The sequence below is a fragment of the Phoenix dactylifera genome, chromosome 7 (genome assembly GCF_051530095.1).
Source record: "Phoenix dactylifera cultivar Ajwa chromosome 7, Ajwa_hap1_PhDact_Kaust_v1.1, whole genome shotgun sequence".
In the NCBI taxonomy this organism is placed as follows: domain Eukaryota; kingdom Viridiplantae; phylum Streptophyta; class Magnoliopsida; order Arecales; family Arecaceae; genus Phoenix; species Phoenix dactylifera.
Genome location: NC_143196.1, coordinates 7430503 through 7456529, shown reverse-complemented (window position 1 = coordinate 7456529; position 26027 = coordinate 7430503). Strand labels below are relative to the sequence as shown.

General features: G+C 36.7%; 1 protein-coding gene across 2 annotated transcripts in view; it reads left to right on the top strand.

Annotated features, from left to right (window-relative positions):
- Positions 1-2446: 2446 nt before the first annotated feature.
- Positions 2447-26027, top strand: part of LOC103714915 (transcriptional adapter ADA2-like) — a 40163-nt gene continuing 16582 nt past the window's right edge. Inside the window, exons 1-9 of one of the 2 annotated variants that reach the window (XM_008802380.6) lie at positions 2447-2654; positions 4603-4658; positions 5159-5322; positions 6314-6379; positions 6518-6643; positions 6742-6802; positions 13964-14027; positions 14107-14162; positions 14254-14367. In XM_008802380.6, coding sequence (XP_008800602.1) covers positions 2602-2654; positions 4603-4658; positions 5159-5322; positions 6314-6379; positions 6518-6643; positions 6742-6802; positions 13964-14027; positions 14107-14162; positions 14254-14367 — 760 coding nt within the window. In that variant the 5' untranslated portion in view covers positions 2447-2601. The remainder of the gene's footprint in view (positions 2655-4602; positions 4659-5158; positions 5323-6313; positions 6380-6517; positions 6644-6741; positions 6803-13963; positions 14028-14106; positions 14163-14253; positions 14368-26027) is intronic. The other variant, XM_008802379.4, reaches the window with a different exon arrangement.

Below are 26027 nucleotides of genomic sequence, written 5' to 3'. Positions count from 1 at the left end.
TTCCGTCTTATGATATCAATGCTCTTTATTTTTGCTACTAGCAGACCTGAACGACAACCCTTTATCTTCATTACAACTAGGTTTGTAGCTCAATATGCTAGGGGTACAAGAGAATTGCAGAGGTATGTAGCACTATAACAAATAAACATTGGTTTGTAACTTGTGTTGCCTCACATTTGTGACTCTAACACAAATCTTTTGATACCGTATTTTATAATCTTTGGACTTTGCTATTGGTTGCTTATTAGCATTTCACTAACTTGAGATCCCTCTCTAACATGCTAGTGCAAGCAACTCTCTCCTTCCTTAGGAATTGAGCAAAAGGACATCAATTGCGCTTTCAAAAGTACCACCTAACATCAATATGTTAACTTGTTAAATTAATTTTTTTTCCATATACCCAATAGGCCATTCATATTGCCTCCATATAAGTGAAGGAGAGATTAAAAATATCATAGTTGAGAGGTATAAGGCTGGATGGATGAAAACCAGAGCCTCATTTACTTCACGCAATAGGGTAGATAAGGCACTATCCCTACCAAATATTAACATTTTCGTAAAAACAAGAATAAGAGACAAAGTTATTCAAGTACAAATATTTTTGAAGTGACTAATTTAAAGGAAAGTTGGTATGGTATTTTTCAAACATGGCTCGTTTCTATTCATACCTTGTTTACTTAAAAATAATATTAGCCATGCATTTATTCTAGTTAGGAATGATAAATTTCAACCAAAAATAAATTATTCCTATTCTTTAGAATAAATAATGTATTCTGATTAAGAAAGATAATGCTCAAACTAAAAGAAGTTTTTGAGATTTGTGTTGAAGTAGTTCATTTTCTCATACTATATCAATAAAATTTCTTGCATCATATGCTAAACATAGGTACCCTTTGTTCTCGTATTTAATAGGCTTAAATTGCATATCTAGTGAAATTGCCTGCATCATGAAAACTAGTGAGTGTAAGTTGACTTGTTCCAATATTTGATGTTAAGAAATGAAACTCCTTAGTCCCATTTAGTTTAGGCATAAGATTATAATAAAATTTGAAATAGAACTTAATCATACCAAAGAAGTGAAGAAGTAATAAGCTGTGCTTAGTTTGAGATAAAATAAGGTAGGCAGTATTTTTGCCTATACAAGTTTATAAGAAGGGGTGTTTGGATGAAAGAAAGTGGCTGAAGTGGAAAATAATCAATTTTTGAAATGTGACCTTTTGAAAAGTAATTTTTGCTGAAAGTAGAATCTTGTTGTTTGGTTTGTTTGGGAAGGTAATGCTAAATATTGTAGTTCTAGACTTTAAGATAATATTATTTTATCATAAATTATTTACTTAATATTTACAAAATATATTTTATTTTAAATTTAAATATACCTATGTATTGCTTGAATATTTAATAATAAATAATATCATAAAAATAAACAACAAATTTACTACTCTTAGTTATTAATAATAAAATAAATAATAGTAATATTAAAATTTTTAATATTATTAAATATAAACAACAAATTATTAATATTCTTCAATATGATGAAATAAAATGCATTATTAAAATCATATTTTTTTAGTATTAAAATAATAAATAATAGTAATATTAATAATAAAAATAAATCATATTATTATTAGCTATTATTTTAGATAATATCAACCTTGTTAACTACTAACAGTATTAAATTACTAATAATTTCAATCTAAATAATATAAATAAAAAATAATATTATTACTAGTAGCAAATCGTAATATTATTTATTATTTTATTGCAATAAATGATTTTAATCATATATTTTTGTAATATTGATGCAAAATTTATATTAATTAATTAATATTATTTATTACTAATAATAAATGAGTATATTGTTAAGTAACAAAGTGGGAGCAGAGTGAGATCTCTCTCTCTCTCTCTCTCTCCTAATTTCTCCACTTTCAAGTGATTTACGAGACTTGGGTGCCTAACAACTTTCGAGCTGAACCCTCTATCTTCTAGTATTCTTTTTCTTATTCTCGAGCTGAAACCAGATCATGTTCCCGTGCTACCACTCACAACTTTCATTGCATCATCTACTAAACACGCATCTCAATGTCCATTTATAACACTCCATCAATTTTTATAATGCCAGTTGCGAGAGAGTGTAAAGATCACACCACAGCACTTGCACATCTGCGACTTTTGTTACGTGACATGTGGCATGCAAGCACGACTCATTGCGGAAATTTTTTCTTCTTAAAATTCCAGTGTTTCCCACAGTAGCAGTGAGTGGCATTTCACTAGGCGCCAAGACGCAACCCGAACACCAAATGTTCTTCAAGACCATCTGAACTAACGTGCACCGAACTTAACTGATTAACACGCAATCCCTGCATGGCCTGCCAGTGGGTGTCCGACGATGTACTCTATGTGTTCCTGCGGAGCAAAGTGAGCGAGATTCCACCGGGGGCCTTTCCAAAAACACGCAAGCCTCGCTACATTGAAGGTGGACGCACTTGTGAGGACTGGGAACCGGCGAGCGCACATTGGCGGGCATCTCCGGAGATTTGAGTGTCCTGGGCTTTTTCTTCGTGAGAATAGGGTTTCGGAGGGCCATTCTGATCCCGAGCTACAATGGGGCGCTCTCGCGGAGAAACCAATTCCGCAGGCAAAGATTCGAGGCAGAGGTGAGGAGTTCGTCCCATTCTCTCCTCTTTTACCTTTAATTTCTTCTCTTCCGATCTTTCTTAGGTTTTAACGTTCCATTTTGATGATTTTTGGGACATTCCGGGTGGAATTCTTGGAATTATTTGCTTTATTTTCTATTTCTTTTGTTGGATCTTTCGGAAAAGCTTCAGGATGTTCAGTGGGATTTGGCAGGCATTGCGTTTGATGAATTGTGGGTTATTTTAGTTGGAAAGATATCGACATGCGATTGATTATGTATGAGGGAAGGGGATTGTTGGTTTGATAGGTGCCTGTGGATGAGTTGAGATGGATTTTAGAAAGTAAATCGAAAACAGAATTTGGAAGTGGGGTGGAGATGGAGCTGTGGATCCAGGATTCGCAGTGTGTCTAAGTTATTGTTACTATGTGCATATTATGATAAGAAGGATGGAGATCTGACAAATTTTGGGTGTCATGGGAATATTCATTATATGGAGATCTAACTAGTCACTCAACTTTGGTGAATGGTTATGAACATATGTAGAAAGAGTGTGAAGAGTAGTGAGAGGATTAATTATAATCCATGCAGAAGGTGATGAATCCTATAAGAGGAATGATTAATGTGTTTCAAAGACAGAACAATAAACTAGGGGCAAACGGACCCGCTGTGCCCTTGGATCTTGGAGTTTCAAAGGTAAAATATTCATGTACAAGGAAATTTGTTATTCTGTAAAGGTCCATGAGTCAATGAGTGAGAAATAAAAAAATGATGTTATGCTTTAACATTTGGCATCTGATTATAGACTAAACTAATTTGAGAAAAATAAGAAGTTCAACAAGGAGGAAAAAATTTAGTTAGGTAAAATATGCGGTATTTCCATAGGTTTTACATTCTAAGCTTGAAAATAGCAATATATAGATATAAAGAAGCAAAAGATTGAGCATAAGGAAAAGTAACGATCTGAATATATCCTTCTTGTTAAGCAAGGTTCATGCTAGGGTATCTGTGAATGACTAAAGATTACTGAAAAAATTATGAAGACTTTTTTAGAATTTGTCAAATGAGGAGAACTTTAGGAATGTGGGGGTAGTTGACATTCTATGCAAATTGGTAGTGGAAATAATAATGGATGTGCTATTTTAAGATAGCAAAAAAATAGTGACTTCAACAAGGATTGAAAGGAATTGGCATTTAAAACCAGATGGGTTATTAAACTCAGATTTAAACATATACGATCTAAGTTCAATTGGTCTTATTTATGGATCTTTTAAATGATTTTGTAAAGACTGGTTGAGTAAAGAGGAAGCACAATGGTACTGTTAAGTGTTAATTTAAAGAAATAAAGGAGATACAGGAGGCTGACAGCATTGCTCTGGAATTGCTGAAGTAAACTTATGACTTATGCTAGAGATGAAAATGACAAAATAAAATAATTGATGGCATAATTTCTGTACCATTATTATGCCATTAAGGTTAACAGTGGAGTAAGATTTCTTCTCAAAAAATTGATGGAAAAAATCAGGAAAGGAAAATTTACACAAGGTTCCATACCTTTCATAAAAAGCTTATGTAAATGCTGTAAACATTTCTACCATTCTCTCTATGGTTATGGAAAAAATCGGTTACTTTTTTCAAGTAATTATGGGAATAATAGAGAAAATGCTGTAAACATTTCTACCATTCTCTCTATGGTTATTTTATAATCTAGTCTTTTTATTTTCTTTTTTCCCCTTTATTTGTTTCCGGTTCCAAAAACTGCTACGAAGTTAAGATAGACTAAATTTAATTTCCTTTTCACATGCTTTTTTAGTCATAATGGCTCATATATACTCACTACTTGTATAAAATGCTGCACCTTGTCATTATTACATTCATTCTTCAACTTGTATTCACATGTATAATTTTAATTTCTTTTTCACATACATTTTTGCCTGTCTAGTAAACTCCATTTTGTTGTTCTTTCGTAGATCAAAGAAGCGAAGAGCTGTGCCAGTCAAAGAAGATGCTAAAACCTTAGACGCAGGTCTGTTTCCTCTGTGCAGCTGAGCTACATGTTGCACAAAATAGCTTCTAGTATATGAATGCCCTAATGAACATGAATGCGGGAATTTGAGAATTGAACTTTGTTAAAGAAAATGGCCTCTGGTTCTCAAAAGAACAATCATAATTAGGACTTGATTTCTGAAAATAGAAATATCTTTTGACTCCAAAGGCATTGCAGTTATATGACATACAAAGCATATTAACCTTAAACTTTATGAAAGAACTCTTTTGGTTATTCTTGAAGTTTTCCATGTTTTCTTGCTAGAACAGCAAAATTCTAAAGTTTCTGACATTTGAGCTTTTTTCTTTATTGTACTAATAATTTTTAATGTTTGAGATCTTGTGGTATAGTTTCGTGAGTAATTTATTCAATACTTTGTTATACTACATAATCATAAGCACAAATATGGATCTTTTGCCATTTAAATCCTGTCTTATGGTAGTTGTTTTTTTTCTTTTTTTCTTTTGAGCTTATATCAGGAACTAAAGAAAGGAAGTATCATTGCAATTACTGCAACAAGGACATTTCCGGGATGATTCGCATAAAGTGCGCGATATGTGCTGATTTTGATCTATGTGTGGAATGCTTTTCTGTGGGTGCTGAAGTCAGTCCACATAAAAGCGATCACCCTTACAGGGTTATGGTTGGTGCAACTCTGTCTTCTTTGTAATGATTATTGCTGATTCACTATCTCTGAGTTGATGTCTTGTTGCTTAGAAATGTTAAATAAATGTTGTTAAATGTGATGTTTAGCCTGTACTATTAAAATAAAAGTGTGATATTTTACCGTCTTCTGCAACTTGCAGTGTGTTCCTCTTTGGCTTTCTTGATAAATTTCTAGCACTATGCTGGGTCATTGATATTTAAGACATAAATGTGTGATTCTGATGTTAAGTAGACCCTGTAGTAATTCTTGATTCCCAAGGCTTTTTCAATTTCAAGAATTTCTCATGGATGCATGGTTGGTCATTACATTCACAAAGAAAATAAGGTTAAGTTCTTGGCATGTTGATGTCTTGCACAAAGTTAGGCTATCAGCTGCTTGGGTTTTAACTAGGAAAAGAATCTTTTTGGAGGCTTAGGTCACAGTTATGTTTTCATTTTGCACTGAGTTCTGTGTTCAGTTTGGATTACATATATTGACATTTTTTGGTAATAAATGGGTATAAATAAATACATAAGACAGTCAATGACATTATAAATCCATTATGGCAAGCACATAATTCTCTAGAGACATATCTCTGTTTGCTCGGTTGTCACTGGTTATTAGAGTGACATTCTTATTCTCTTTGATTGTCTGGTATGCTAGAGCGAATTGACTGAATATAACTAATTCTGGGTGTCTTTTTACCATGAATGTTAACTGAAGCTTGGTCCATTATGATCTGCACGCACTTTTTATATTTTAGTTGGTCTCATTAATTTTGCATCCTATATATTCATTGAGAGTTCTAGTTTACCATCGATTCTTGTAACTATTGCATCATTAAGTACTCTGCAAATGACATATAAGATGCTCTCTCTCTCTCTCTCTTTTGTTAACTGTATCATTCTCTCTCTCTCTTTGATATTTCTGCTATATTGAGACGATGACAGATTGGATATATATTGATTGCACACTTCTTTTTCAACAGGACAGCAAATCATTTCCCCTACTATGTTCAGATTGGAATGCAGATGAGGAAATATTGCTTCTAGAGGTATTCCTGAAATTTCTGTCACTTCTAATATAAAGTGCTGAAGATGACGGCATTAGCATATATATGAAGGAATCTGGCTTACTTTTGTCAAGATAACTTACAATTCTAAGGCTGATGTTTTCCTTTTTGTTTCCTTAGGGTATTGATATGTATGGATTGGGAAGCTGGGAAGAAATTGCTGAGCATGTTGCTACCAAGAATAAGACACAATGTATCGATCACTATACAACAGCATACATGAACTCACCCTGCTTTCCTCTGCCGGTATTACATTTTCTCACTATGTCGGTATTCTTTATTAACTTTCATGCTGTCTAGTATTTAATCACGTTCCCTTGTGCTTGTTGATGTGCAAACAACAGGACATGTCTCATGTCAATGGGACAGCAAAAACTGATCTTCTTGCAATGGACAATGTGCAAGGTGAGGGAAAGAAAGCTTCATGCTGCTTTTTGTGATACTATTGCTTTCCTTATGTTTGTACAAGTTGTTACTTTCACTGCAATATTTTCCTTTCACAGTTACTATTTTCTTTACACCTAAATATTTGAACAGATATTTTGATGAGTCCTATGTTCTTTATGAACCACTTTCTTGGTAAAATGAACAGAAAATATACCAACTTAATTTTGGATGTCACTGTGGAATTCTCATTCAGTAAAAGCATGGAATCACTCATTATTTCTCCAAATTTTAGAGTATTCAGTGTTGGATGCTAAGAATCAAAATTCTGCAATTTTGAAATTAATTATCCTACAAAATGAGCATCTTCTTCTTTATAATAACTAATCAAAGACAATAATCATTGTTTCTATACTAATTGTATAGTGTTGTTGTAGAAAAGAGACATGTGATACAGGACTAGAAGATTTGGTTAATAGGCATAGTTTTGCAAGTTCACTGATGCTCAAGTGCATAGGTAGAAGCTTATACATCCATTTATAAATATTTTCTTATATGCAAGGTTCGCTGAACTGGTATTGAATGCTGTACCAGTTGGTCACTGATATGGTATGGTACTGATTTTGTATCATACCGACACACGGTATGGGCCGATGTACCAGTCATCTGACTGGACATCATTTTCTTTATTTTTTTTGTTTTTTTTATTTTTTTTGTTTTCTCAATTTTTTTGTTTCCATTTATGATTTTAATGTTTATGATTGTTTAATTTGAAATTTGACATTGTTTTGATGCCTTTTTGGTTATGAAATGAAATTGAAATACAATTAAAGCATTTATAAGTGAATATACATACAATACAAAAAATGGAGTCGATTTAATGTATTGAAAGTGCAGAATATGTATTGGATCTAAAATTTTGTAGAGTGTAGATGTCTCTCGTAGACATAACGATCACGATCGTAGTTTGAACCTGAGATACTACTCCAAGATTATAGAATTGCTGCATATTCTTGCCTGCCTGCTGGATAGTTATCTTGACACTATTCTTCTGTCTGATACTTGGCTGGCCATCCGAAGATTGTGATAGTGAAATCCAACCCGTAAGTTACTAGAAGCTATGAAAGATAGTATCCACTCAAATACGATGCCTCAGATCAACTATATCTATGTGGGTCATAGCTTGGTCGTGTGTAATAGGATCCAGTGTATGACTCAGATCTAGATATGTCTAGAGACCCTACTACATGTGCAATATTATCTACAACAACATCATTATATATTGAATGACCTCGAGGGGCCCGTCTTCTGTATGCAATGGTTTTCTTGTGGGCTCTACCAAGTTGTGCACCGTGGTCTCTATTCTATTTAGCATGAGTGAATTAGGACCCATCGGTGAATCAAAGACGGCCCTGGGGTTGTGAGTACTATCGTGCCATGTCCATTGCTACCTTCCTGGCCTCTAGATGCATCATCGCTCGAACTGTCATCATTGCTGGATCATAGGACGATCTGGGCAATCGATTATCCGAGGGCTCTTGGATCTTTGAATATGAGCGAACAGACTCCTCGATTCTCTAACGGAACTACAACTTCCTTTCTTTTTCCTTTCATGCTGGCTTGAAGAGCTGCCTTTTTTTCTTGGATGTCTCTCTTTGCCTGGCTCTACTGGGTGGATCGTTTGCACCCTCTATCTTGAGTAGATTGGGTATCATGGTGGCCTCTTCTTAAGCAACTCTATCAAATCTCTAGAAGAATGTCTCGGACATGGAGCCTTGCAATGGTCGACTCTCCCCAACCTTCATATTATTATGAGGCACTTTTGCATGAGATGGTATCTTTGTTTGCTATGCATAAAGGCAAAGGTATACCAGTTGCACTCACAGTCACTGGAGGAGGCCATCTGCCAATGGATCCCGATCGCTAGCCTTTAAAGGTTCCTAGATGATTGCTCGAAGTAAACCACCATTCGGTTGCAAATGCATTCAAAAAAATTGCATATCAGATACTAATAATTATAAAACATTAGAGTAGTTATAATCGGTGTCTCAAAATACTTAGATTCATGCTTCCTTTGCTTATCATAGCTAGCCTGTCGCTGAAGCCTTGGGAGCCCTCCTTAAACATTTTTCTATTGAAAAAATATATAGAATGTGATGCCAATTTGACATTGTCAATGATTTACATGAGTTGACAAAGTAATGATCCTGTACACTACTCAAGTTAATTTATCTCTTCCAGATACTAGGCAGCAACTTCCAGAGTAGGCTCCATCTTATATATGACAATGCATAGGGCAACCAGAAGTTTCTCATCCATATCTATTCTTGGGATGCTGTGTTAAAACTTCTGGTTCAAGTAGTAGGCTGTTAATACATTTTGTAGTTGATTTAGTATAAGATCATACAGGAATATGATGAAACTATATGAATAAACATTACCTGCTAGATGCAACTTCCGACCCCTCTGATAATACTACCTAATACCTATGCTCAATGACTTCAATATATTCCTAGGCATGCTTTAGGTCTACCTGCCAATTTGAGCCTTGATAACCATCATCATGTGATTAAGGAAGCCCATCTAGGGTATCTCTCGCTGTCCACAGCCCTTTGCACTCGATACAAAGGTATAATAGCCTTCACAATTCTCTCGGCTTGCTGGCAAAACTGTTGGCTTGTGACTATGCCCTTGACATGCCTCCCTTCAGTGCCTGCAGGGGCATATCTATTCTTTCACCACACAACATTGACAAACATCTGATGCGGGCTTACTTTCTTCTCGATAAGGCTATGAAGTGCAATGTAATTGGTGGCAAAACAAGTGCTTGCTGGCCTCAATATCTCACCCCCTGTATGCTTCCTTGTCAAAGATAGCACCGATATATCGTTGTAAATAAATTTAGTAATGGATTGGGCTGTATTGACAACCTGCTTCACTCCACGAATCTTTTTGATGTTCATCAACATCAGATCTATGTACTGTGTAGCACATAGGGTACATAAAATATGGGACCACCTGCCATTAGAATCTCCCCTATGGCCTTATACTGTGGCCTATTATCCGTGACCACTTGCATGAGATTCTGCCCCTGTATCTGGTCTATAATCTCATTCATCAATCTGAGGACATAATGGGCATCGTGCACCTAATCCGAAGCATCAATTGATTTGTGACAAAATATTTTTGTCACAATATATCAGAAAATTAATAATACTTCACCTACTAGGTCCCGTCCTACCATCACATATCAGAGTTAAGCCATAGGTGTCCTACTTGCTCTGGTGGGGTGCTACCCACTTCTCTAACAACTTATTTTCTAGTAGCTTACCATATAAATCTTTCAGCTCAAGAGGATCTGCACACTAACTGGCTCTTTGAATGGAGGCAATAGTAGATTGATAAAATGTGTTGTTTGCTGCATTTGTAGGAATGTGGCTGAAGTGGAAGCAGGATGCAATAACTCTCCACATGTCCTTTTTTATATTTTTCACCAGCATGACGTCAATCCTTTGCTGCTTGGAATCTTTGATGGAAAAAGGCACGCAGATCTACATCATGAATGGCAGCTCCTGCTAGAATCTCTTTGGACTTCTTTGTTTTCTTACCGCCAAAGGCTCCAAACATAGAGGCTATACAACCGTCATCGTTGTTGTGACAACCTTCCTGATTGATGAGATCCTCCTGTAGCTTGGATCTGCCCTGGTGGACTCAAAACTAGGGCTTGACTTGTACTGTGAGGGCCTAAGCTGAGCTTTGTGCCTGGCTATCTCCTTCTACCGCTAGTCATTTCGGCACTCTTAGATGGTATCCTGAATCTACGCCTCCTCGTCATCCAGGATGGATGCCTCATAGTCCTTTGGATCCCTGGAGCAGTATGACTATGGCTTTGTTGCTTGGCGTTTGACCACCATCTCTTCTCAATATTTCTTTGCTTGGCTACCTTAAAATCGGTGAAGTGCTTTATTTTTTTGCGGATCTCTTGTAGGCATTCTGGCAAGCAGACACGTTAGAATAACTATTAGTTAGATGTTGTTTCAATCTGGTAAACCCTCCACCTTGAACTCTTTATCACACCACTTGCACATTCAGTGATGCCGATTTGGTTTCATGACCCTATGAACTCAATCAATGTCATGCTCCTCCTTCATGCATCCATTCCTGCAAGTTTACCAAACATATGTCAAATATTTTTACATCAATTCATAATTACTTAATTAATTATATAAAATTAGTGAAATTACATTGTAATAAAAAAATAACCAAATTAGTCTAATGGATACTTCTGCATTGTCTATATATAATACAAATGTTAATATTTTTTAGGCTTCACTAAATATTTTTAACTAACTTTTATATAATAAATGATAGTTAATTACGGAATATCTAGAAACTATATTTTGATTCAAAATAATGTATAACCTTACCAAGGGTGCTACATATATTTTTATCTCAATTGATCATTATTTAATTAATTATTTAAAAATAGTAATTTTTATTGTAATGCAAAAAATCAGTTTTCTACTTTAGAAAATACTTCTGGATTATCCATACATAATACTAAGTTTTCATAATTGGTTGTATTATTTATATATTTCTGATTATTTTTAATTAAAAATATAATATTTAGACAAAATAATCAAAAAATTAATTTTACTTCGTATCAGGGTAGCGCCTTACTAGGGATGCTATTTTTATTTTTCTTAGCCCATGGATATGAACAAACTTATTTTTTTTCAAATTTATTTGTTAAATTAATTTTACTTCTGGACCACTTATCTTTTTCAAATTTATTTTAACTTGAGCCTAGGTCTCTATGTGCTATTGTGCATGATCATACTCAAACTTAAATATATTGCTACTAAATTTAGATATAGAATGGCTTGCGTACCCCTAAACACGCTACTAGTTTTACAAGATTTTTTTAATATTTTATTTTGATAATATTTTTAAATTAAAAAATTCATAGACGTAACGAAAAATTATGAGTTTAACTGCATTGCATAGATCATTCATAGATCTATAGCATATCATGAAATCATGCTAAAGTCCGAAATGATGGCAAGATCTTCCCTCATTTTTCTATTTTCTTATCGATTTCAACATGAAAAGAAAAAAAGAGAGGAGACGGAAGGGGAGAAGGCCATTTACCTGTTTTTGGCGTCGATTTGGGCTGAAATCTACAAAATCTGGCCTCTTTCTTTGATTTTTTTGAGTTGAAAAAAATATATATAACAGGGAAGTTAGAGAAGGCATGGGAGGCCTTCTCCTTCTCCCTCTCAATAATTAAAGAGGGAGAGAGGGTCAAAAACCCTAAATTGATCCGAATCAGACGATTCAACTCGGTCCGTTGCTATATTGTTCGGTTAGGGCTTTGTCTCGAACCAAACAGGTGTACCATCTTAATTTGAGGGCGGCATGGTTCGATACACCCTGAACTGGGTGGTTCGGGATGTTATGGCCTTCCTTAATAGTCATGAGTTCAATATTTAGGGTTAATTTGGCAAGGTTGAGAATTTTAGATTTCAGAATTTGGAAAAAATCCAGCGAACTCAGCAGAACTTCAGGATCTTTTAAAAAATAATAAAAACTATTCATGACTATATTTTTATATATATGGAGAGAGCAAAATAATAGATATCAAATACCAAAGAAGCAGACCAAGATCAGTATATGGGAAGATGAGATGGGTAGAAGAAAAATAATGGAAGGAAAAGGAAGAAAGGAGAATGGAATAGGAATGATTTCTGGTCTCCTTTTTGGGAAAAATAATATTTTATTATTGGTGTAATCCCAAAGTCAGCAGAACACCTCTTCCTGAATCCCATCCCATGGCATGGCTGCATGTTATGTTGTTTTAGAGCACGAGCCTATGCAGAACAGCCAAACCACTTCTACTCACACTATAAAGCAATCAACTAGTCAACAATTCACAAATTAACTTTAAGTTTAATGAATTATTGATATATTTTTGTATGGATGAGTAATTTGCAGAATAATTCATTAGACTTTCCGAAGTTGGATAATTTGTGAATTTTTCAATTATTTCGTGAATTCTATGGTATATATATTCCTATGTATGTGTGTGTGTGTGTGTCTATCTGTGCACACGGTATCATGAATCTTCAAAGAATATTGCTAGTAGATCATGATATTTATGCATGTGACTAAATTTGATATTGATGCTTTCTTCGCTGTGAAAAAGTAATTTCTCATACTTTAATTTAAATATTTCACCTTGACTATGGCACAATTATACCAAAGACTCTTCCCTCTTTTTCACTTCACACCAGTAACAATTTTTTGTAATTGAGCTATTTTAATAGTGAAGACTGTCGATGTTTAGAGTAGCGTCTCCTTGCTGAACTACTTGTTAAATGTGATAAAGTTGACCTTTTTTTTGTTGCATGTCAAGCTTGTTGTTTGTATGGTTTGGAAGTAGTGGCACTACCTTGTCACTTGACTAATTTCTAAAAGAAGGAATGTCGTCATCAGTATTTAATGCAATTTATTTCACTTTTCCAGTACAAAAATTATATTTTGAAGATAACTTCATGTATCGAGCAGACTTGATTCAGTTATGCAGTCTTGAATATAAATAATATGGTATACATGAGAAGAATATATACAATCTCGCACCATTGTGTGTCTGTACATGCTACCATGACAGTACTCCATTTGGTCTTTTGGGTTCAAAAATTGTCAAGTACACCAATAAACACATTCAGGAACAGGAACTCATTTCCGCACATGCATAGCTTTCAGTTACTTTCAAGAAGCTGCATGTGCAAGAATTTTAGGAGTACTTTTCATTCATGCTTCCTGATTCTTGTTGTCCGGTTTGGCCGGATTAATGATTATATGCTATTTATTTCCATGTGTACATGATGCTTCCATGTAATGTGAAACTGACAATCCTATTCATAGATCTAAGGCTGGTTTTGGGATCCTTTGTCACTATTCATGCCTATGAAGGACTTGAACAAGGATGGAGGAAAAAATAAAAACAAGGAGTTGACAAAGGATTCATATCATAGTTTCTCCTTGTTAGAACCTGCTATCAACACTACGTCAACTTTTCACTTTTTTTTCTCTTCAATTTGTTCACATACTATAATTAGCTGTTGACTAGTTAACTAGGAATACTGTACTCTCCTGTTATGCACTGTTTATTCGTGACAGGGATTTTGGTGCCACAGAGTGCTAGTCCAAAAGAGGAATCTTTATTCTCGTCTTCAGGGATCAAGTATGTCGCCGATCAATAACCTTCTTTCCTTTGACTATTATATTTTTTCACCGAGAGTTTTGATCCTCTGAGTTGATAGGATTGAAATTCCAAGTAGAGAAGCTCCAGCTGAACAATACTCAAGCTCAACTGCCGGTAGCATTAGCACTTCTCTCAAATTTCTCTATGTGATTGTATTTTAGTACAAGATATTGTAAATCCATAAACAATCATGCTGTTTGGACAGGTGGAGACTGTACAAATATATCTTCCACAGCTGCAAATACGAGGGCTTCTAATATGTTAAAGTTTAAGAATGATTCTGGTGGAACTAGAGTGGAAAGTTCGACATCAGCTGAAGGTATCATACATGCTAGAAATTTCTGGCCAACATTAATTGTTATTTATTTCATGTCATAAGTTTTTTAGGATATATGCTCACAGCTCACCAATCTCAAATTTTCAGTTCTTTATATTATTTTGATAATGAAGGAATACATTGATGCAATACTATATGGTAATGGCCAAATCATACTTGAGAAGCATGAATACAGGGCATACCTGGAATATATAAGCTTTACGCTTACAACAATCAGTATCTCTTCTTAAACGGGCAACCCAATCAGCAGACTAATTGCCTTCCCTTGAGCTAAAAAAATTGACATCATCCACATTACAACTGTGTCGATGCCTTTTTCCTTTGTTTTTAGAAAGTTGTTGTCCTGATTTCATGGATTAGTTGTTACCAGAAACAACTTTCCTTCTATACAGAATTTATGTATAAGCTTTCTATCTATCTGCAGCCTACCCATTTTGATTTCGGTTTAAACTGTAAAAGCTTTTTTGTTTTCCTGCATATGTATGTAACTACTGCGTGAGTCTTGGATGGCCTAATGGCCAGTCTATAACATAATCCATCTTCAAACCTCTCACTATCTTGGTTGACGGACCAGTTGAAGGTTTGCCCACCAACCTGCAGGACACACTGCAGCATGCTGCTCTACACTTTCATCACGTAGTGGATGAGTTTGACTTGCCTAAGTTTTTCTTTCAGCAAATGTCTAGTATTAGTTATGTTAGTATTATATACAAGAGATGCCTTCCTGTTTATTAGAGGTCTAATTTCCCCCATATCACTGTACTCTAAAGCTTCTGCTTAGTTTTGTTGATCATTTTGGAATCTTAAAATGCAATTGTTGTTATTCTGTTGCTTTTGCGCCTCTTTGCACCAAGAAGTAGGGTTTGATTATCTCATTTTGTTATGATTAACTAATTATTGTAATCAATGCTGTTTTTTGTCACTTAATTAAATAAATTCTGTGTTGTTTAGTTGGAGCTGTTGATTTTGGCAAACTTTTGGTTTATTTTCTAGCATATTTTTCTGATATTTTAACTTTTGAAATTTTTATGATTAGTTTATATTTAGAGACTTTTCTTGCCCAATAGGATACCAAATATTGACACTTTAGCTTGGTGTGGCATTTTTCAGAATGAACTTCTTGTTTGCAGAATTTATGTCTTAATTTAATACCAGTTTAGTGATCTGTATTTGTTTGATTTGGAGTTGGAGAGTTTGTTTTTAGTTCACACATGATTTTGGTTTTTTTATGCCAAATCTCAAGCAGATACAGAATCTGTGGAATCATGACTAGATGTAGTGTTTTTATGCATTTCAATCAGTTTTCCAGATTAGCAGATAAATCTCTTTTAAGATTAATTAATATATACACATATTAAAGTATATCAAATATAATTTCATATTCAAGGTTTATGAAACTGACATACCAGGTAGAGTATGTTTTATACTGCAGTATGTATCGCATGCCATATTGAGGCATATCAACAAACCATGAGTTTATATGTAGGCACCACTGTATGTACCATGCCATACATGACACCTATGCCCTTGTAATGTGATACTTCCAAACTTGTCCATTTATATATTAATATCATAAAATAACAGACCCCTCCAAACCCATTAGGAAGAGTATGGCATAGAGTATGAGGAGACTTTTTTGCCTGTGGCTAAGATGACTAGTGTAAGAACCATTATTGCCGTTGCAGCGGTTGGCCACTCTATCAGTTAGACATTCAAAATATGCCTTCCACCACGGTGATCTTCATGAGAAGGTGTACATGCAGCCTCCTGCAAAAGAAAATTGTATCTGTTGTTACTCATTTCAGCCCTTTACTGGGTTTATATGGGAATATCATTGTGGCCGTTATAAGGGCTGTTTCTGTTTATATATATATATATATATATATATATATATATATATATATTAATATCCTAAAATAACAGACCCCTCCAAAACCATTATTTACTCCTGTGAAGGAAATTGTAGCTGTCGTTACCCATTTCATTTCAGTCCTTTATTGGGTTTATATGGGAATACCATAATGGCCATCATAAGGGCTGTTATTTTGCATTTTAATGGGTCCTAATGGTGAATGATGTTTACTGATTAAAAGATTATATTTTTCAGCTGGTATAAAATTTGAATTTAAGTGTGTTATTTTATTGAGATTAACATTAAAAAATATTAAATAATGGCCACCTGACCTAGCCTAAATGACTTGATGGTTCTAGAAAATTTTCCATGGACCTGACCTGAACCAACCCCATGCAGATAGCCAACTGATTGGATCCAGACCCAAAAAGATGACGTAGAGGAAACCGGGTCGGGTCTAAGTCATGCTTGACCTGGTTGGAGCTAGTCCAGTTGTAAATTGTAAGCCTAATTCTAGATCAACAATCTACCAAATTTCATGAAAAATCATAATATTTTCTTTTTGGCAGTAACCATGGATCACGAAAGAAGGATGCAGGTCCTGACTCACAAATTAACCAAAAAATATTTACAAGTTACAAAGTAGCAAACGCAAGCTACTTGAAATTGTTCTGATATGCACAAGTGGATCAACTAAGATTTCAATTTTCCGCTATATTAGCCCATATTGACCCATACATTCCATACCAATCGAGGACTAGTATCCAACATCGTTCAAGATGGTTCAATGAGTGAACTGGCATGCACTGACTATAACAGTCTTGAACATGCATGTAATCCTGAATTGACCACCTACCTAGCATCAAGGCTCAAAAGGTGTGTTTCCACACCTTCTTATGTTTCAGTACAATGACTGCTCAGTACCTTGGGCTTGAAGCTCAAAAGCTGTGTTCTCAGAGCTTCTTTTGTTTCAATAAATATTGGTACCTTGTATTAGCATTGTACATACCATATCAGCCAGTGAGCCATACAAAGCTATTCTGCAAGATCTGAAACCTTGGAAATCAACTATAAAATGAAAGCACAGTAGTTTTGCACATTCAAGAAATGTCTAGAATAGAACAAGTCATACTGATCATTTCCTGAGCAATGGTCAAAATTGATTTCGTGATGGCAACATTAAGAAATCACAGTATTCTCTTCTTTTTGTAATATAACATTTGACATAACTACTTATAAAACAATTTCGCAGCCCGACGATTATCTAAAATATATGCATGCATGCATGCATATGTTCATGTTTCAGGTAGATTAAGTTGGGTCTAGGTTCAAGTTCAATTCAATTTAAAAGAAAAATACACTATATTTTATTATTTTGGAAGAAAAACTAATAAAGACATGGATAAAAAGTGAAGAGGACTAAAATAAGGTTTTGGCACAGAATGCTACCATTTATGGTGTTAACCTTTGTTGAGCCTTCAACTTGCAATTAAGGTGTCCCACCAACATGGTCAGCATGCCCTTGGTATCTCTTATTTTGGCCTTGATTTTTTTTATATTTTCTTATGCTATATTGTGTTAATTTTGTTTTTGTAAGAAATATAATGATTATTGACTTAAGCGACATGGCCATGGTTTTCAATGTGCACTTGCTTTGGTATTGCATACTTGCGGCATAACATTACATGACTTAGAATTAATACATTTATATGTGTTAAAGTCAACTATTAAAATCCAATTTTAGTTTATTCACCATCACTGAATTGATGGATGATACTAAAGACTACCAAGGCTCGAGATGAAAGTCTACAACTAGCATTTTTTGATTAGTAACAAATGAAGAATACAATTGTGAGGGTTAGTTTGGATTTATATAATTTGCTGACGTAGGTTTTGGGATTCAACCCAAAACAAACTTTATTTTGATGCCAGATTCATGCTCTAAAGCATGATAAGGTGATCAAAAACCACTAAATCCATCGACGGCATAAAGAAACATAGTTTTGTCCAATTTAACACTAATTTATTTTCATTTTTTTGAAAATTATAAGAAAGGATAGAGAAGTAACTTACCTACCCGGAACATTGTCATAGCCCAAAATCTCGATGATATTTGCTTGAACCGCACAACAAATAGGTCTAGATAGATCATGATTTGTTCATTAGCTCGTTCCCACCCTGAGCTGGTGAGCACATGCTAAAAAGGGAAGTAAAAGGTCATCCCAGGAGATCCTACTTGGTTTTGGTTGATCTGGGGCTGATTTGGGTCCAATCTGCCTCCAAATTGCCCCAATTTGGCCCACTACTTACTGTTCGCGCCTGGTTTAGACCATTTAGTTGACCACAGAGTTTATTTGACCCCACTTCTGCATGCTTAAGGTCAGCATACTGGCTAGTATGAGGTTGGTATGTCTGCATTTTAATCCTTTCTTACAGCATCAACTCTTGAAGAAAGTAATTCTTCACCACTAGTTAAAACATGAAGAAAGAAGCAAGCAAAAATCAGATGCGGGAGGTCATGCCAAAACAATCAAAGCCTGCTGTAAGTCATGTCTCATCATGAATGCTAACATGCTATCATGCCAGCAATTGTACTGTGAATAGAACCTGCTACAGTAGCACTGTAGTGACTTAGACTCCTGAAAACTGTCTAGTGTCTAGACATTTCTAAAACTATATAGTAACTTGGATTGTCAAAGTCTTCAAATATGTCAACAATTTATGCCATTAGATGAAAACTAGGGCTGCCAATCTTCTTTTTGTGACTTGGATATGTACCTAAAGAATGTTCTCATGTTATTTGCTTCTGCTGCATGGACAGGAAACTTTTTATTACCTGGTTGATCAATGACAAAACCTGCATCTGCTAATTTTTTTTAGCTCCTAGAATTTGCAATTGCCTTTGGAGTGGTCTCTTGTGGCATGATGTTCGAAAAGACAGATGCTAGTTGAGTGTTTATGGCTTACAATTTTGAGTAAAGACATCAAAAAGTCGCTAATATCAAGTTCAGTATTTGAAGTTGAAACAATGCTGAAGGAAGGATATCAAGGAAAAGAAAGGAAGAATAAAGTAGGTTCCTCTTGGTTTTGATACCGACAAGATGAAAGAGGTTTGGGTTAGGCTTGTGAAATGAAAAAGGTTTTAAGAATGATTTTAAGGTTTGCTATCTACTAGCGCTAATTTGGAAAGATTGGAATTAGTTGCAGGATTGGGGGGAAAGAGGGAAATTATGAGCTTTCTATGGAGGCTCTAGCCTCCTTATGGAGGACTTTCAAGGTATTTATTATTTGAAATTTGTGTGTTGTGTGCACAGAGTTTGGTGATTATTCACATATTTCCAGAGACTCTAGTGAAATTTAAGATTGAACAAAGGCTAAGGGCATGCATGAGAACTTCCTGTTGGATGACAAGATTGGCTGGAGAAGAGGAGCGAAAAGAAGGAAGGGACGTCCCTGGATAGCTAGTGAGGGTGATCACAGCGATTGCAGGGCCTGATCCCTGCAGGATAAAAAAAAATATTGCAAAAACATAGTTAATAACCAGGTTAAATATATCAGGTTCATGCTTGTTATCAATCTCAGAAAATAAACAATAGAGAAGAAAGAATAATAGTTAGAAAGTAGAAGAATGGCAAAGAGAGAGAATAATGAAAGAAAATAATAGGATTAGAGAGAATAAGAAAAGAGGACATGAGATAGCCGAGTCTTGCTTCTTTGTTTTCTTACAATGAAAATCACCTATCAAACGAGTCATCATTAAAGAGATAAACAACCTTTTTTATGTACTTAAAATCATAACGTTACTAAATCATGACCTTTAAATTAAACAAATCCTAACTGTCACTTAAAACATGAGAAAGAAACCCTAATGGCTAGAAGAGCTTGCACTATGCCACTTCTATAGTATTGAGTGTCCACTCAACTTTCGCCGAACCAGTGTGTATTGCCCTATTCCAGGCATATTGTATTTGTATCAAACCAGTACTTGGTATGAGGGGTGTATGAGTGTCAAAATGTTGAACTGACTTGTATCGACACTGTGGCAACATAATACTAGTATAGGTACCAACAAGATTCACCGTCTCGGTACTGGGCCCCGCACTAGCATAGTAGTGGTACAGTATGGTACAGAATCTTTTTGGCATATCAAGTGTCGGTACGCTATCCATACTGGATACCGGTACCGAACTGATATGGTACGGTACGCCCTGTACCGCTCGATTTGGGCCGGTTGAGCGTACCATAATACCAAAACCGGTATTGCGAACCTTGTTCCATGTAGGATTGCTACACTGATATGGCTCCTAGAGGCTTTCTAAACTTCATTAGAACTAAGAAAACTTACATTACTAGACTTTTCAAATTTGTGAACAATATGCGCTGTTGGATGAAAGCTGGAGCTCTAATGATCTAAATGGACCTAAAGATGCTCTTTCCTTTTACTAATTTTATCCTTTGAATTTTTACCTTTTTTTGTAAAATATATCTAATTATGTAGATTTTTATCAACCTCATCATAAATAATTTCTCTAAAATTGATTAAAGTGAAATAATGTATGAGGAGAGATGCTTTAATTCCTTAACAATTCTTCTAGATTCTATATGGAGTACTCCCTTATCTCGAAAGAAAGTAGTAACACTAAACTCTCTTCACAGACTAAAGCGACCACTCCACTTAGGTCAACATATAAGCTAATATTTCCGCAAGAAAGTTTTATATATCAGGTCCTTACTTAGAAGTATGGTCTGCCGTACCGGCTTGTACCTCCCGGTACATACCGGTCCGGCCCTAGACCGATACCGGATCCGCGTGGAATCCAGTACTGGATTACTTTTTTAGCAGAACCGACCGGTACGTGCTCCGTACCGGTCGATACCGACCGGTACCGCTTGGTACCGGCCTCGTACCGTTCGCAATTTTTTTTTAACAACCATGCACTGTGGTTTCAGAAACCACGCACCGCGCATGGTTTCAGAAAGAAGTGGCCCGACTGGCCACTTCTTTTAAAAAAAAAGAAGCTGTGGCTTTTTTAAGTGGCCGAGAGGCCACTTCTGTCATTTCAAAAAAAAAGAGGTGGCCGAGAGGCCACTTCTGTCTCTTTTCAAAAAAAAAGAAGTGGCCGAGAGGCCACTTATGTTGCTTTTGAAATGAAAGAAGTGGCTGAGAGCCACTTTTTTGAAACTTGATGGCCGAGACAGCAGGATTCTGCGCCTCGGCCTTCCTCGTTTGGTTATAAAAGCCGAACAAGAGCATTCAAACTCCAGACTTCTTAAATTCAGTGAGCCTCTAAGGAATAACCAGAGAAGGAAAGATTTGAGAGATAGCCCACAAATTCAGGAGGAGGTCCTTCCCAAAAAATCCAGCGGAGACTATTTAAGGTGTATTTTTTTTGTCCTATGTTATTTCATTAATTTTGTTAATAAGTAGCTTAAAAAAAATAGTTTATAAATTGCTTAAATAATGCAAAAATTTACTCCATTAGCTTAATTTTTTGATATGTTGTACACTTATAATAGAAATGGAGCCATCAAGAAAAACGAACCCTGCAAAGCGTGATATTGGCTAGTCTTATGGGCGAAGACTTGGAAGAGAGGGGCAACGACACCAGTTTCAATGCAACTTTTGCAACAAGATTTTCAAGAGAGGAGGGGTACCAGGTTGAAGCAACACTTAGCCGAAAATTCCGGTGAGGTTGCTACGTGCCCGAATTATCCTGGCGAGATTCGTATGCTGATGAGGCAGAATCTCGCTGAGGTCAAAGAAGCGAAGGAGAGGGTTTCCAAGAAGAGGGCGGAGGTCGATTGCCGAGCGGCAGAGCCACTTTTCTATCACTCTAGAGAGCCAGAGGAGGTTGAGGATCTAGATGAGGAGGAGGCAGATATTCAGACGGCCATGCAGGCAAGCCTGGATGATCAGTGGCAGCAGAAGGAGGTAGCCAGACATAGGGTTCGATTTAGGCTCTCTGTGTACGAGTCGGGCGGCGGTTCTGGGAGCACTAGACAAGATCTAAAGTTCTTGAGGACAACTTCAGTCAGGAAGGACGTCGGCAAAGAACGTGGCCGGATTGCATCTATGCTGGGTAATTTTGGTAGCGAAAAGAAGTCATCTAGAGAAATTCCACAAGGAGCGATAATTCATGATATAGATTCGCATGCTCTCCCTAGCAGAGATTCAAGGCAGCAGTCAGTAGACACAATGTGGATGAAGGATAAGAAGAAAACTATGTGGCGAGCTATTGGATCCTGGTTTCACTTCAGCCACATCCTAGCGAATGTGACAGACAATACGTACTACAAGTCTGCCATTATCGCTATACAAGCTGCCGGTCCCGGTGTAGTTCCTCCAGTTCCGAAGGACATCTACGGTGAGCTTCTTGACAACAATAAGGAGGAGCTGGAGAATTAGATTGACTTCTACAAGAGCAAGTGGCCCATATATGGACTAACCATCATGTGCGATGGTTGGACTGGTCCGACCAGGCGGAGCATCATCAACTTTCTGACATATTATGATGCGAAGACCTTCCACAAGTCAGTTGATGCTTCGGTTTATGTGCACAACACCGCATACATGCTGAAACTTATGGAGGATGTGATTGATCTGGTAGGAGAGGAGAATGTCGTGGGTCGTCACTGATAATGGGCCGCAATAAGGCTGCCGGGCAGATCTTGATGGAGCGACGACCACATATTTTCTGGATCCCATGTGCTGCACATTGTATCGATCTCATGCTAATGGACATTGGAAAGATTTGTAGGGTGCAGCAAATGGTGGAGACAGCCCAACGCATCACTAGGTATATTTATAACCATAACTGGATCCTTTCACTGATGAGAAAGTATGCAGGGAGAGAGATTCTGAGATCAGGAGTCACACGGTTTGCTACCAATTTCATCGTACTTGAAAGCTTTCTTGAGAAGAGAGGAGCCCTACGTCAGATGTTTGTCAATCCTAAGTGGCATGATAGTAGATATTCTTATGCCGGTACTGAAGGGAGCAAGATAGAAGACTTGATGACGAGACAGTCATTCTGGCAGCGGGCTACTACAATAGTCAAAGCTATCAAACTATTATATGAAGTGCTGCGGGCCGTAGATAGCGAGATCTACCCCCAGATGGGGTTTTTGTATCACATGATGGTCAAGGCAAAGGAACAGATTATGGAGGCAGATCCAGCGCATGGCCGGTTGTACATCAACATCATTGAGCGACGGTGGAAAGCGCAAATGGGTAAGGAATTGCATCTAGCATGTAAGCTAAGATATAATTATAGTGACAATTATAGTGATGGATGTACTTATATAATTATGCTAAGATAGTCTCGTATATGTGCAGCATACTACCTAAACCCTCGGTTTCAGTATAGCATAGATGGAATTGGTATAGATGAAATACTTCTGGATGCTTTGTGTAATGTGATTTATAAGATGGAGCATGATCTAGAAAAAACGGCCCTATGTCTTGAAGAGGTAATTATGATTTAGTAATTACCAGCATGTGTAAGTATACTGGCATCTTCAATTATTAACATGGTAGAACATGCTTCTTTTTTACAGAGCAAATTATTTAGAAAGGGCAGTTACAGTTTTGACCAACGAGCGGCTGTCGTCAGCGAACACAATATGAATCTAGGTACGTGACACATCAAGAAGACATTCATCTGGTGTTACTTAGTTACTAATATGGAACTATCATATAAGTAATTTTCATAAATATTTTTGCAGCTGAATGGTGGGTGCATTTTGGCGGGTCCGCGAGAAATTTAAAGCGGATAGCTATCCGGATCCTCTCCCAAACAGTCTCCTCTAGTGGCTGTGAGCGCAATTGATCCACCTTCGCCCTTATCCACAGCAAACAAAGAAACCGTTTGACACAAAAGCGCCTCAACGACCTTGTTTATGTGCACTACAATCTGCGGTTGAGGCTAAAGTGCATTCAGAAGGAAGCGAAGCTCAAGTATGCAGATCCGATTTACGGAACCTTCACCGATGATGACGATGATCCACTACTCGGCTGGTTTGTAGGCCAGCAGCAGGAGCCTGAGCTTGACGAGTCAGGATCGCCTCCACGACCAGCTAGCTTCATAGCCGCTGAGGCTAGGGTCGATCCAGAGCAATGGACTGAGCACAATATTCCACGCACTCCCAGAGCTGATCAACCACAGGCACAGGGGAGCCAGTCACCACATGATTGGTACGAGACACCCACCGAGAGAGCTGATCGAGAGATGCTCGGTAGAGAAGGGCGACATAGCCAGACAGAGAGGGCCAGGAAAGGAAAACAAAGAATCCCAATGGAGAGTGTCGAGGAGGAGACTTGGACCAACAGCGATGAAGGTTCTGGTGGTGACGGATCTTCTAGCCATGGAGGGAGCGGAGGACAGTATGGTACTTATGAGACACAGTCGGAGGGTGGTCTTTATTTCACCTGTGAGTCCCAATTTACGGGTGCTACGCAGAATACGGACCATGGTCGACCACCTGATAGATTCCATGAGGATATCATTGGATATAGAAGACGGGCTTTCGAGGTCGTTCAGGAAGATAGGATACGGCTGCAGATGAGCTCGTATACGAATACAGATTCTATTATCCACAGCCTTAGCCAGACGAATATGGATATGGTGCATCGAATTTTGCTTCTGCCATATTTGGATGGGCTCCTACACAATCAGAGGACATCTCTCAGAGCCAGAGCGTGAGGAAGAGATCCGACAGTTCTTATAACCTAGCGCGTGTTCCTTCTGATTGGGTTGATTTGCCTTCTCCTGACTATACTTATGATCCGGATATCTACGAGAGCCATCGGCACTTGTCCCGATTTTAGATATCCGAGAGTGCTTTAAATGTATGTAAATAATTATATCTTAATTTAAAGATATTTTATATGTATCATTTTATTATTTGGAACGGGAGGAGCAAATAACATGCATCATCTATGTTTCAAATTTCAACCCTAAATTTAAACATAGAAACATCAAAAATCATGAAAAAAGCAATAAAAAAACATTAATCTTCACTTAATTTAAGATCCAACAAAGACAACATTTAAAAAAAAAAGAAATCCAAATTTCTGGCTCGCCGTACCGTGCCGATACGGTATCGGTACCGGCCGGTACGTACCGGATCGGATCGGTACCGTACCGGTCCGGCCGGCCACCAGTACGCCGACCGGTACCGGTACGGCGGACATTGCTTAGAAGTATATTTTCTAAGTCCATTTTCTAAATTAAAAAAAACAAAAATTTATATAGAAATCATCCTGATCTTTTATGTTGAAATTCATTTCGTTTAACGTTTCTTATGATTACCTAGTATCCTAGTTGCATGAGTCCTTGAAGGCCGATAATTATTAACCCCAACCCCTAATCTATCTTCATGATGGTTTTGATCTTCAATCTTGTTTCTTGTACACATTATATAACCCATTTACTAGTTTCTTGACCACTCCCTATAAAACCTTCTTTATCTTCTTTAGTTGCAAAGTCCTCCTTCCCATCAATGTAACATCCTTTATTTGCCAATTTAAATGCTCTTCCTGTTTGCTACTTCCAAGCTCTAAAGTTTCTTCTACCAATGTGACCATTTTTACTCATTCTTTTATGTTACAATCTATTTGCGGTAATATGGTAACTCTTAGAATCTTATATTGAAGTCCCAAATCTCGTGCAGGTACTTAATACCTTTTTGAGTCCCCTTCAAGGAACCACTAAAATGACTAACAACCTTGGTCCTTTTAAGCCTTGTAGATTTCATTGTAAAGCTCAAAAAGCCGTTCTTACTCCTTCCT